Source organism: Lipotes vexillifer, unplaced genomic scaffold (assembly GCF_000442215.2).
Source record: "Lipotes vexillifer unplaced genomic scaffold, Lipotes_vexillifer_v1.1 scaffold1219, whole genome shotgun sequence".
Taxonomy (NCBI): Eukaryota; Metazoa; Chordata; class Mammalia; order Artiodactyla; family Lipotidae; genus Lipotes; species Lipotes vexillifer.
In genome coordinates, this window is record NW_006781590.1 from 164,656 (window position 1) to 179,245 (window position 14,590).

A 14,590-nucleotide genomic window follows, 5' to 3' on the forward strand; every position below is an offset into this window, starting at 1 on the left:
GTAGGGAAACGTTCTCTTTAGCGTCCTTCCCTACCACACACTCGGGCCTCCTTTCATTCCTCCCTTTCTGAAGTCAGAGTGCTCCCCCGGTGTACATTTGGGGGAGATTCCCAGGATGGTGATGTATTCTGCTTTGCTGCTGAGGAATTTACTATCCCCCCACTTGGCAACAAATGAAAGTGGGTATTAATTTCTCAGAGTGCTGGTAGAAACACGAGAGAGGGGCTGCAAGAATGATACTCACCTAAGTCTGTATGTAGTGCACAGCAGGCCACCGTTTCAAAAGAGGGAGAGAAAAGACAATGACAAGAAAGAAAAGATTTCCCTGAGTTGACTTCTCTGCATTTTGCGTCGTTAGGTTTTGGAGAGAGATGCGAGAGGTTCGGGCCCTGAACAGAGTCAAATTATGCAGCTGCGGGGATGCCAGGTCCTCCAGAATAGGATGCTTCGTTTAGATTTTCCACAATGCTATTGAAGTGCTTATTTTCCTCCTGAAGAGACACAAACAGATGCAAACTTCTGTAAACACTTTAGAAATGAATTCAGTGAGTTTGGCCTCTCAGCAGTGCTCAATAGCTGACAGAAAAATGTCTAATTAGTGCAAGTGGAAATAATAGGGCCACTTGGATTCCTTCCATCCTCCTCCAACTCTACTTTTCCAAGGAACTCAAAGGGCCTTTGTCTGGCAGGTCACCCTCTCTCAGTCTTTGTGCTCCAAACTATTAAGAGTAGAAGGGGGAAAAATAGATGAGGGAATGTTCTCTGCTCAAATATATGGCGTGTTCACGCAGCATGCAGAATGGGGTGTTTGTGGCATCCTTTACAGGTGCTTGGGAGGGATTCCTCATTGGCGACAGCCAAAAGCAACTCACACGTGCACGCTAAGAAGCCTCCCTTTCAAGAACCAGCTTTCCTTCACCAACTGCCATAGAGCCTGCTCATTTTCCTTTTTTTTTTTTTTTCTCAGCTTCCAGGAACATCAGTCCTTAGACTTAGTGAAGAGAAGAAATTAAATGAGAGGTTTCACCATTTTCTGAGATAAACCTTAGAGATGTTATATGCATGATCTGTTATTTCCTTTTTACTCTTGAAAATTCCACTGACATTTCTTTTAGGAACCTGTCTTTGCTTGTTATTTTGTCATACAGGAGAATGGGAGCACGTGAATGGAATTCTTTTTTCCTATTTTTTTTTTGTAGTGTTCCTCTTCATTTATTAAGCACACACAATATGCCAGGCTCTGTGCTGAACATTTGACCCACATTTCCTCTAATCCTAAAACAGCATTGAAAATAGGTACTATCCACATTTCACAGATGAGGAAATTGAGACTAGGAGAGGTTTAGTAACTGACCATGGCAAGCAAATGGAGGACCTTGGACACAATCCAGATACCTGTGGTTTCATCTCAGACATTTTTTTATCTCTAGAAGTTGGATTTGGATCATTTTTTTATATCTCCCATGTCCCTAATCCCACCTAATTTTTACTCTACCTTCTTGAATTTATAAAATACAGTTAAAACTGTCATTCGGGGTTCAATTTCTATTGATTTCTTTTTCTTTTTAGTGTAGGCTTCTTTCATGCCTGGTAATTTTTGACTGTATGCCAAACATTATAAATTTTACCTTATAATATGGCAGATAATTTGGGTGCCTATAAATATTCTTGAACCTTGTTCTGGAATTCAGTCAAGTTAGGAAATAGTTTGATCCATGCCATGCTTGCTTCTAAACTTTCAGAGTGGGCCAAGAGCCATCTTCCTCTGAGGTTAATTTTGTCTCACTACTGAAGCAATACCCTTCTGAATATTCTACCCCCTGCCCTGTGAATTACATGATTTCCTACTATGGCTGGTAGAAACACAAACTACATGAGGCTTGGGGATAGTTTCCTCTGCCTCTTCAGGTGGTTCTTTCCCCGGCCTTGGGTGGTGTCTTTTCATACATGAGCTGATCAGTAGTGTTCTGCTGGAGACTCAGAGGGGACCCTCTGCAGACCTCTGGACTTCTTGCTTTGTGCAGCTGTCTCCTTCTGGTTCTCTTCTGTGTGAACTCTGGCCACCTTAGCCTCTTCAGACTTCTAGAAGCTCCATCTCCTCAACTTGGGAAAACCACCTCACTAGACTTGTAGAGCATCCTTTCAGCTCTGTGTAAGAAATTCCCAGTTGGAGTAATCCCCAGCTAATCACCCAATTATCATTTGGTCTTGTGGTACCAACTTTCACTAGAGAATTTCAAAATGCTGAAATTAAAGGCCATCTCCTGGAAGGTTTTCTTTTCTTTCTCTTATTTTTAAACACATAACAAGAACACTCTTTTCAATTGGGATTTGTTTTTATTTGTCCCTGTTTTTTTTTTTTTTTTTCTTAGAATTTTTTTTATCATAATAAGGGATACAGGTTCCTTAGAACCACTGTTTGGACTCAGTGAGTGGTGAGTTCAGCCCTAGCTACAAAGACGCAGATTCCTGTGCCCAGATTAGGCCCTACTCAAAATCACCTTCATCAGACACAGGTGGAAAGCAGAAGAAAAACTGACCCTTGAGAGACTTGGGTTCCTCAAGTATTAGCTGAGGATGTAAAGAAATTGGAACTCTGTGCACTGTTGGTGGTATTGTAAAATGGTGTAAACTCTATGGAAAACAGTATGGTGGTTCCTCAAAAAATTAAAAATATAACTACCATTCAATCCAGCAATCCTGTTTCTAGGTATATATCTCAAAGAATTGAAAGCATGGCCTCAAAGAGATATTTGCACACCCATGTTCATAGCAGCACTGTTCACAATAGCTAAGCGGTGGAAGCAACCCAAATGTCCATTGACAGATGAATGGGTATAGATTCATCCATACAAAAATTGGTATATACATACAATGGAATATTATTCATCATTTAAAAGGAAGGAAATTTTGTCACATGCTACAACACAGGTGAACCTTAAGGACTTTTTTTTTTTTGCGGTACGTGGGCCTCTCACTGTTGTGGCCTCTCCCGTTGCGGAACACAGGCTCCGGACGCGCAGGCTCAGCGGCCATGGCTCACGGGCCCAGCCGCTCCGCGGCACGTGGGATCTTCCCAGACCAGGGCACGAACCCGTGTCCCCTGCATCAGCCGGCGGACTCTCAACCACTGCGCCACCAGGGAAGCCCCTTAAGGACTTTATACTAAGTCAAGTAGGGCAGTCACAGAAAGACAAAAACTATATGATTCCAGTTATATTAGTTACCTAGAATAGTCAACTTCACAGAAACAGAAAGTAAAATTGTGGTTACCAGGGGCTAGGGAGAAGGGAGAAAGGGTTGTTGTATCAAGTTTCATACTTGCAAGATATAAAAGTCCTGAAGATCTAATTCACAGTAATGTGACTATACCTAACACTACTGAACGCCATTCTTAAAAAAAGCTGAGATGGCAAATTTTAGGTTCTGTGCTTTTTACCACAATAGAAAAGGAAAAGAAAATAAGATAGAGACGAGTTCCTTCCTGCCTCACCCTGACCCTTTTGACTTTGTAACTTTGGAAAGTCAACTTCTCAGCCGTGGTTTCCTTATCTTACTTAGATTTTGTAGTTACTATAGATTTAAATGAGTTCATTTGTGTGAACGTTTTTCATAAACTAGATGGTACTACGAAGATGGAAACCATTATTATCAGGGAGGAAAGGGTGGAGAATCAGCCCTAGAGAAGAGACCAGCCTCTAAACATTGCATCCCTTGTAGGTACTCAGTTACCCCAAAACTGAAGTGGGGCACCTGTGAGAATGGAGAGCAGAAGTAAACATGAAGCATGAACCTCAAAGAGAGGGGCTCACTGTGGCTTGCTGAGTACCCTCCACAGGGTACACAGTCATGAGCAGGGTGGCGGGGGATAGAGATGCTGTTCCAAAGAAAGGTCTAAGGGATCCTGGCAGTGGCAGAAGCTGCAAGTTCTGCAGATGGCAGCTGAGGTTGCAAACCAAAGGGCTATATTTATGTGTAGCTAGCATAGAAAGGACTCTTGATCAGAGACTGTCCTTATTAAACAGAGCTGGGCAATACCTAAAATCATTAATTTCCTATTCCATCTTTAAGTTTACATTTCATGAATGTCAAATGACTGACATGTTCTCATTTTAAAACTTGTGTTTTTCAGATTGATAGTTTATTTGACAAACCTCAGTTGCAGTTTTGAGCATTTCAGTTTTAGTTAGGCTTTTTTGGTTGGGTGCAATAGAGGCTCACACAAGCAAACTCATAAAATGGAGTGTACATTGTTATGAAGATACACATGGAGCAATAAAGGAAACCTGTAACTCTATGAACAGCACTTGCGAAAAGGTGGCTTTGGAGTCATATTCTTGGATCTTCACTCTGGTGTCGTCTATAAATATAGCTTAGCTACACTCTACTCTCTGCTTCTTCCCATCCTGCAACAACTGGAAAATTTTTTCTATCCTTCTTAGTTCAGATCAATAAGTTCATTTTTCAAGCCAGGCCACAGAGTCATGGGCCAAGTGTCAGGTGGGTACTCTTAGGTTAGCCTTGAGCTGGTGGTAAGATGGGGAGAGGGGATCAAGGTCAAGTAGCAAAATACATTGCTGCTTCAAAGGCAGTGGCTGAGGGCAGAGCAATTTCCCTTAGAAAGGGTTACGGTGTGTCAGGCAGTGATTAATGTTGGGGTAACTAACACCTCTCTTCTCCTGGAGCAAACTAAGATATAAAACAAAAGAGGAGTTAGGCAGACAAGAGATTAAATATTACCTTTAATTCTGACAAAGGCTAAATTGAAAGATATAGCTTGGTATTAGAACAAGGTATTAGAACAAGGGGGTCTGCTAGATGAACCCCAGAATTATGTTGACTTCCCCATTCAGTCACAGAAGTTACTGGGCCAAGCAGAACACCCCATATAGGGTGGCTTTCTGATATAGAAGAGCAGAGAAGAATCCCTGTTTCCTTTAGACAACTCATTCCCAAAAGAAAAAAGAGAGGAGCTAAGCCATGCATGCCCAGTTTCTTCTTCCCAAATTTTCTTATCAGTATAGTCCACCTCTCCTGGGACAGAGTGGGTAAAGGAGTAGAGAGAGGCCAGGAGTGCTACAGTACTTGAGCTCCCTTCACGTGGAAGGAAACATCAAAAGGAGAGAAGAGGTATTCCCCTAACAATTGGCATCACTATCACAGTTTCAGTAGTGATCAACTAAGAACAAAAGGATAAATACAAGAGCACATTATCACTTTTCAAACTTAAAAAACACAGCGATAGGTTAAAACCCTTAACAAGTTAAGAAAGCATCAGTTTGAAAAGAGGATTATTGTGCTGATTCTTGGTAGGCAAGGTATAAATGAAAAGAAATAGGATTCTAGGAGTAAGAATGGGAGGAGTGATTCAATTGGATGATTAAAATATTGGTTTTGACCTTTAAATAAACAGAAGCTGCCTCTTAGGATTGTTGTGAGGATCGAATAAATTAATACATATAAAGCTCTTAGCACTGTGCCTGGCACCTGGTTTTGCCCAATAAGTGTTAGTACTTATGTGGTGAAGAAAGCAATGCTTGTATGATAAGATTGTGGTAGGAGAATGGGCAATGCTTACAATGCCTTTCTAGGCTTCATACGTGAGCTAACATGCCCAGAAAAAACTCTGCTTGATATAGTTTAGCAAATGGAGAAAGTACTAGTGGGTGGTAAACTCATTTATGCTAACAGCTGCATGACTTTCAGTATCTTTTGTATAATACCTTAAGAGGCCAAAAGATGATTTTTTCCATAAAAGTTTGCCTCATTTATCTCTACTTCTCACTCTTTATGTTATACTTTCACTTCATGTCTGTTTCTTTTCTTATTTTATTCATTAACTAAACATAATCATATTAAACAAATATAAAATATTGCCTAGAAGTCTATATTTCTTGTTTTTTGTTTTTGTTTTTGTTTTTGTTTTGGCGGTACATGGGCCTCTCACTGCCGTGGCCTCTCCCGTTGCGGAGCACAGGCTCCGGACGTGCAGGCTCAGCGGTCATGGCTCATGGGCCCAGCTGCTCCGTGGCATGTGGCATCTTCCCGGACCGGGGCACGAACCCGTGTCCCCTGCATCGGCAGGCGGACTCTCAACCACTGCACCACCAGCGCAGAAGCCCCTGTATTTCTTCTTAATTAAAAAAGAGGCAATAAATGAAGCAGAATATTATGAACTGACATGGAAACTTCTAGATGTTATGATGACCAAAAAAATCAAGTAGCAAAACAATATGTCTAGTGTAATGCCATTTAGGAAGGGAGGGAGGGAGGGAGGAAAGAAAGAAAGGAAAAGAAAGGGAGGGAGGGAGGGAGAAAGAAAGGAAAAGAAAGAGAAAAAAGAAAAGAAAAATAGAGGGAGAAAATGAGAAAGGAGAGAGAGAGAAGGCAAGGTAGGACAAAGAATCAATGTCTAAATAAACAAAAGGGTAGAGCAAGTTCTGGAAGGATCTCTGGGAAATCATTAACAGGAAGAATGAGAATGAAATTTGTGGGAGGAAGGGAAAAAATAAGGTAAGGTGTCAGAAAAAAAACAAAGGGGCACTTTTAATTTTTACTTGGTGTTTGAATTTTTTCATAACAAGAAATATGCATTTGTTACGTGTATAATATTAGAAATGTAATAGGGAAAATGGAATGAAAGAAATATTATTTTATCCCACAAATGAATTGGGCCTTTCATTATCGTTATTATTATCATTATTATTAGCTTTTTGTTCACTAGCGTTCTGTTTCCTCTCCTAGCTCTAGGTTTTGTTGTTGTTCTTGTTTTGATAATAATACCTAGAAGACTACTGGTCCCAAGACTGCCTTCTTTTCTGCCCGACTTTATTTCTTTTCATTCAGGCGTCCCTGAAAGCCTCCATCCTCGCCCGGGAGTGTGCCACCGCCGCTGCCATTGTGTTCCTGAGCGACCGGTTCTTGTACGGGCTCGACGTCTCGGGCGAACTCCTGAAGGTCGCCCAAGGGCTGCACAAGCTGCAGCCAGCAACGCCAATTGCCCCGCAGGTGGTTATTCGCCAAGCCCGAATCTCGATGCACTCAGGTAGGCTCCCTCCTGCTGGCCCTCCTCGTCCCGGAGTCGTCCCGTCTGGGGCTCACCTTCCTCGGGGCTCCTTGACTTCCGCGGGGACGGCGGGCACCGGGGCCCTCGGGCTTTCTTTTGTAGCCGCCGGCGCTCCCGCCAGCCCGCCGCCTTGCCCTTCCCCCTGCCTCTAGCCAGCACAAAGGCCCTGGCATAAAGGATTTCAGAGCCAAAAGCAATAGAGAAAATTGTGAAAGGGGGTGGAAAATACTAATTGGAGCTTTTGTCGTCTAACAAATCTGTCCTGCTGCTTTCAAACAGGGGTATCTGAATTGCTATACTTCTGACCAGCAGCCTTTAAAAATCAGATTAGAATTCTACTATTTTCTCTTAGCTCTCCAGTCTCCTTTCTGTAGGGCCACTTGACTATGCTAACAATGGACCTGACAAACCCACTGAAGTAATTTGAGATATTTTTCCATCACATGGAACACCAGTACAGTACCTGATTAGGCCTTAAAGTATCTTTTTTTTTTTCCTTCTGTCACTTTGAATAAAATGAAAAATGAGGCTGACATTCTAACTTAGGCTGTAATGTAGAGGGGGACTGGAGGGGAGAGGGGCCTGCTCTGTGTTACAGCAAAGTTCACTTTCATAGAATTCTTGAATTATTTAAATTACTGATAACCATGAGGTTTAGAAACCTGTAGCCTGCTGTTCTCTTTTCCAAGAGTGAAAGGATAAAGGATGAAAATAGAGTGCAAGTTGCCTCTCCCAGAAACAGGACTGGCTCATTTTTTAAATTGGGTTTAGCTATTGCTATTGTTTTAATAACTCTGGCCTTGAAGAAGTTAAAATGTCTTTTAACTACTGCATTTCCTTTGAAAAGGAACTGTACTAACTGTAATGAATGGGACAGTGGCTGAGTACAGAGAGGGACAGAGATAAAAGGACATGAGAGACATGGGCTTGTGGAGGTTAACTTTTCACAAGCCCAAGTTCATTCACTCTCAAGTTCTTGCAGCTGTGCATAAATTGTACCCATATCTTATTATTTACTTTTCTAAAGTAATTGCATCAACAGAGTTGAACTTAGGAAAAAATTCTTACTTCAAATGTCCGTGATTTGGGACATTTAATAATGTTTGGAGTTTATCATGTTGAGGGTATGAGAAAAACCTAACCACTAATACGCCTTCTGATGGCATCAGATGGAATAATGTGTGAGCAGAGCATTCTGTTAGGGGAACCGAAAGTTGAGGGCCGGGCGTGCATGGGCAAACTAATGTTGGTTCTCATCAAATTGAACTCGGAACAGTAACTGAGGCATGTTTCATGATACACAGATTTACAGATTTGCTATAGTGTGACATGGAAATCAAGGTCAAGTGGTAAGTAGTCATGTTGATAGCTTTGCTTTACACAACCAAATAATCGTTTCACTTACTTGTTCGGTTGATTGTTGCTCTCATGCCTCTAACTAAGGTGGTATAGACTTTTTCTGCTGATGACAATTAAGCCTTGATCCCATCATGAGCAGCACGCTCCTCTGCCCGCACATCACATGTCTAAGGTAAAAGTCCTAGATCTTATTCTGCAACAGTTGGGGTTGTCTTTTCCGCAAAGATACTACCAGACATGCCACAAGAAAACAGACACAGTCTCAGAGTTAAAGTGCTTATCTGTAAACTTCTGCCCCCAAACATCTCTTGAGGCTCTACCTACACTGGGTTTCTCAGACAGAAAGGGGGACTTAAGGCAGGGGTGGTGTCCTGGAAAGAGAACAAGGTACAGTGAAAAGGGGTCTCAGTCCCCAGCATTTGGGAATCCTGGGATAGAGAAAGGAGAGGTGTGTACGATGTTATAAGGGGTAAGGGAAAGGAATAAATATAATATGAAGGGATAGCACAGTCTACCTGTTTTCCCCTTTGACCCAGCCCATCCTGGTATCCACTCAAAACCCATTCCAAAGGTCCAAGCATTCAATGTCGTGGGATTTCAGAGGCAAGAGAGGATGCCCTGGGCCTGCCCAGCTCACTCCTGCCTGAAATTAGGAGACGAAACCTTTCAAGCCACAGTTAAAAACAAAGAGTCAGACTTCCAGTTCCATCAGCGTGGAGGATTGAGCAAGTGTGGAATCTTCTCCCACTTAAATATCGAAATATTTAATTCACGGTACATAAATATCGTAAATTAAATATTTTTTAAGTGCCTGAAACATAGAAGACGTTCAAAATCAGAATAGTGGACTACTCCTCCTGACACTATAGCCAAAGAGATTTACACTTGGATATAGTCCTAGGGGAAGGGATTGCCACTTTAATTCCTGTGCAGGGACAAGAGACAGGGCCTTGGGCCTACGTGGAGTGAAATATTTGCACAAAGCTGGAATCCTTAAAGGTTTGCACAGCTATGAAATGGGACTGAACTGCTCTACCAGCCCACCCAGAGAGGTGATGAGGAGGCTTATTCTCTGCCCAAGCTCTAAGGTGGAGGCCAAAAAAAATCTCTGTAAAGAAATAAAAACCCCAAGTCTGTGCCAAATGTCTGTGTGAAGTCTGAATTTACCCACAAGAGAAGGAATCACCCACCAAGTAATTAAGAAGAAATTAATTCAGGACTGAAATTTCTGGGACCTGGCAGATCAAATACAAAATTATGCTGTAGAGAAACAACCACACTCCAGAGGCATCTCTTAATGTCCTGACGAGAAAGGTACACAGTGTCACTTCTGCCACATCGATTGGTCACAACAGGTCACAGGGCCAGTTCAGGCTCAAGGAGAAGGAAAATAGATTCCACTTCTTGATGGAGGAATGGCAAGGTCATGTTGCAGAAGAGCATGTGGGATAGAAGATACTGTTGTGACCTCCTTTGGATCACAGTCTACCACAGTCAGGTATGTGTCTGTATCTGCACTTTGAAATAGGGTGGTCAGGGAAGGCCTTATGAGACAGTGAAGTGACATTTGAGCAAAGACCTGAAGGAGAAGGGAGCAAGCCTTGGAGATATCTGGAATAAACGCATTCCAGACTAAAATAAGTACAAAAGCCCTGACATGGGAACAAGCCTGGCAGATTCAAGGAGCAGTCATGAGGCCACTGTAACCAAAGTAGAAGGAGTGAGGATGAGGGAAAGAATGCTAAGAGAAGAGGTCAAAGAAGTCCCAGGGGCCAGGTCTTATGGGGCTTAGAGGCACCTGGGAGCAGAAATGGGTAAAAGGATGAATGATTGAGTTTCCTCCTTACAGAAAAACAGCCATCCATAGTGTAGGCCCCTCCTACATGGTGTTAATGAAATAAATGAAACTACCCACCCCCTAAAAAAGTTCCTTCCTGATAATTCTGTAAATAGACCTATTCACGGGCAACCCTCCTCCACTTCTGGAGGCATAGTTTTCACAAAAAGGAGACACAGCCTTTGACAAAGGTTTGCCTTTACTTCTCAAGCCTTACTCTATATGAATGGATTATTCATTCATATGAATGAATATGTGTGTGTATATGTATGTACATGTATATGAATCTAATTGAAATTTCAGATACTGTACAACTTCCCACCTTACCAGTTCCTGAAAACTTCATCATCTTTTTCACTTTTGTGTATGACGTAGTTACTGATTTTAAATTTTAAAATAGAATGTTTCCCCGTTATAATGTGTTAACCTTAGAGCATGAACAGCAGTATTTAAAGCACATGTTCAGAACTAATTATGTGTTGCTTCTTTTCAGGGAAACTTTTAAAAGCAGAGTATATCCTGAGCAGCCTAATAAGCAACAGTGGAGCAACAGGTAAGTGCTCTCATGTCTTCACAATGATCTTCACCCTCCATCCCTACCAGAGTTCCAGTTTAAAAACAACTTAATGGGGATTTCCCTGGTGGTCCAGTGGTTATGACTCCACGCTCCCAATGCAGTGGGCCAGGGTTCGATCCCTGGTCAGGGAACTAAGATCCCACATACTGCAACTGAGCCTGCACGCCGCAACTAGAGAAGCCCGCACATCGCAACTAGAGAATCCCGTGCACCGCCATGAAGACCCAGCACAGCCTAAATAGCTAAATAAATATAAATAAATAAATGAGTAAAACGTAATGACCTGGTAGTTACTATACACTGGACGTTCCCAGAACTACCTAGGACTGGCTCTGCTACTGATGAATGAACTGGCTTTGGTCAAGCAGGTTACTTCCCTATGTTTCCATTTTCTCTATTTAAAAACAAAAACAAAACAAAACAACCCAACCAAGTCTTCTAATATTGCCCTGCTTTATTGTAGAGTGTGTTATCTAATCAACATTCACTGTGAAGGTAGGTAACTCCCTGGACCTCAGAAAGGGCTCAGCTACAGCTTTGAAAAGAATTGTGAATGGAAATTGAGCCTATAAATTCAGGAGAATACACTTACAGTTTTATGTATTTAAAGGGTCTGGAAAATAAATTTTATTTTGCTACAGAGGAGCTATAATAAAAACTTACTTTGAAATAGATTTCTTTTGATATTTAATCATACATGAGAGGAAACAAGTCCTAATAGTTGGGTAACAATTTAAGCCTCAAATACCTTGTCTGAATTTCTGGGTGCTTAAGTCAACAAGTTTCCCATTACGTTGAACACAATTCCTAGTCGACTTTTAAGCTCAATATGCTTGGATATAAGGTCTCGAGCTCCTTGAAACTTGTAGACATTTCCAGTGGGGAGGCAGTTTGAAATAACAGATATGAACCACATACCCGCATTTGTGACCACCATCACTAACCTACAATATGCATACTTCCCGTCTTCTACACCACACACACACATGCTCGCACGCACGCATGCACACACACACATTAAAAGCTAGGGAAAAAGTAAGGAGGGTGATGTGACACAGAATAATAAGAGCATGTAATAATGAGTCTGACTTTATTTTTGATGTTTGGCAACTGGCAGCTGTCAGGCCCCAGCTTCTTCCCTCTTTGCCCCACATCTGGACAGGCTGATTTTTTTAAAGCTCATTTATCAGTAAACCCTGGCCCAGCTGTGGGAACCTTTATCCCAGACCCACACCCTAATCACAATAAAAACAAAAGCCACTCACCACTCCCTTCACTTAAGTCAAAGGGACCAGCTTCGGTGCCTTCCCTGCTCTCCTCAGAAAGGCTCATTATGTGAGCACTAAATCTTTTCATATACTCTTAGTGCGTGTATATAGCCATCAGTTTCAACATTCAAACCAATTTTGGGTGGATGGGATGGATCCCGCCCTCTATGAGGCAACCACAAGACAGGGGGGGTGACACTGTAGTTAATTAACCTGGGGAAGCCTCGGAGGCAATAGCATTGAGGATGAGCCCTGAAGTAGGAGCTAGAGGGGGCGGAATCCCTCCCTCTAGGTAGAGGGAATGGCAAGTGCAGGTACAGTGAAGCAGGAGACGGCTGCTATTATAAGGAACACAATGAAGCTGCATGGCAGAGCCCAGTTGGTAATGGGGAGAGGTGGAGACCAGGCAGGATTCAGTCCCTGTGAAGCCTCATAGGTTGCAGCAAGAAGTATGGACCTTATTCTAAATGCAAAGAAGAGATTGTCTCCCGAATTTATATCACATGTGTTCATTAAGGCTTCTATGAAAATCCTTTTATTTCACCAGGCTATTTCTTTAATAATTCAAGGCCAGGGACTTCCCTGGAGGTCCAGTGATTAAGACTCCGTGCTCCCGGGCTTCCCTGGTGGCGCAGTGGTTGAGAGTCCACCTGCCGATGCAGGGAACACGGGTTCGTGCCCCGGTCCGGGAAGATCCCACGTGCCGCAGAGCGGCTGGGCCCGTGAGCCATGGCTGCTGAGCCTGCGCGTCCGAAGCCTGTGCTCCGCAACGGGAGAGGCCACGGCAGTGAGAGGCCCGCGTACCACAAAAAAAAAAAAAAAAAAAGACTCCGTGCTCCCACTGCAGGGGGCACAGGTTCCATCCCTGGTCAGGGAACTAAGATCCCACATGCTTAGCAGTGCAGCTAAAATAAATAAATAAACATTAATTTTTTTTTAATTTTAAAAAATAATTCAAGGCCAAAAATGCTTTTCTTTTTTTCCTCTTTATTGTAGGTACCTGGCTGTACAGAAATGAAAGCGACAAGGTCCTGGTGCAGTCGGTCTGCATACAGATCAGAGGGCAAATTCTGCAAAAGTTAGGTACAGTCATCCTCTCAAGGCTCATTTACCAAGTCTGGCTACAAGATTTTACTATGGACTTTTCTCATTGTATCTGGTTGATACAGTTCATCCCCACTTCCCTTAGTTTCCTTATGGAAAAGAGAATGACACTTAAGATGCCAGGAATATTATGAACATTAACAAAACAAAATATTTTTCTGTTGAGTTTTGTTAAAGAAGTTTACAGTTGTATATTATGACTGTTAACCACAGGATTCTCGGTATTATTTCTGGCATCTGGCTCTCAGCTCTTTAGGACTCCGTTTGATATAGTGACACCTTATTCTAAACCCACACTGACAGCTTACCCATTCGTTCCTGGGAAGGTATTCCTGAGTTTTACAAGCAAAGTTTATAGGACCCTAATTATACTTTAAAATGCAAACTAATGTATTTGAAATTTAACAGAGGATGGTAATTGTTATCTTGTAAATAATGGAGAAAATTATTTCTATATTAATATATCTTATATGTACACATGTAATATATAATATTTCTTACTGTTTCCCTGTGAAAGGGAAAAATTATCTGTATTAAACCAACTGGAAAAACAGATTGCTGTTTTTCCAGCAGATTGCTATCTGCTGATTGCTGTCAATCTAATCTAGTCATATATTTTCTTAACAAAATCCAATGAATCTTCTTTCTGTATTAGTTTTTAAAGGTATTTTCTGACACAAGAGCACAGATACTCACAGATATTAGCAGTTTGTCCCATCTCCTTTTTTGCAGGGATGTGGTACGAAGCAGCAGAGTTAATATGGGCCTCAATCATAGGATATCTGACACTTCCTCAGCCAGATAAAAAGGTTGTTTGTCTAGTGCTTATTTTCTCGTTTCCTATACTTGTCTTTGAAAGATTATCTTCTTATGGCACAATTCAGTTTATCATTTATCAATTTTATTGGTCCTATTTTTATTGATTCTACACAGGCGTCGGACCAGGAACATTTGGCAACTTCCTTCTAGTGTCTTGCTCATCCTCATTCACAGCTAGACGCTTGGCATATATTTAGTATTTCTATATATATTTGTAACTATTTATGCATTTATTTCTACCAATCCATTTATTTTTATTGATACCTATTTTATTATATATTTAGCCTTTACCTAATTCCATAGCAAAGTTGAGGTGGTCAAGTTGCTTATGTGTAAAATCATTTTTCTTGAGTTGAGTGGGAAAAGACTTCGATTAACTGTTTATGCAGCATCTTTATTCAAGAAATTGAGAAGCAACATTTGCTTTCCTACTTGATGTTTTCATTCTCTGTGACTCTGTGAGAATATTCTCCTTGTTAATTGAAGCTTTGGGTTATACATCTTCCCAAGCTGTGTCAGCAGCACTGCTGCCTACAGTCCTCTTAACAGTACAAGTGGAA

At 41.7% G+C, this 14,590-nt stretch overlaps 1 protein-coding gene across 1 annotated transcript in view; it reads left to right on the forward strand.

The window, feature by feature from the left end:
• ALPK1 (alpha kinase 1) overlaps positions 1-14,590 on the forward strand; it is a 59,847-nt gene that overhangs the window by 30,596 nt on the left and 14,661 nt on the right. Inside the window, exons 3-6 of the mRNA XM_007454796.1 lie at positions 6,847-7,045; positions 10,756-10,815; positions 13,104-13,190; positions 13,944-14,020. Of these exons, the coding sequence (XP_007454858.1) occupies positions 6,847-7,045; positions 10,756-10,815; positions 13,104-13,190; positions 13,944-14,020 (423 nt within the window). The remainder of the gene's footprint in view (positions 1-6,846; positions 7,046-10,755; positions 10,816-13,103; positions 13,191-13,943; positions 14,021-14,590) is intronic.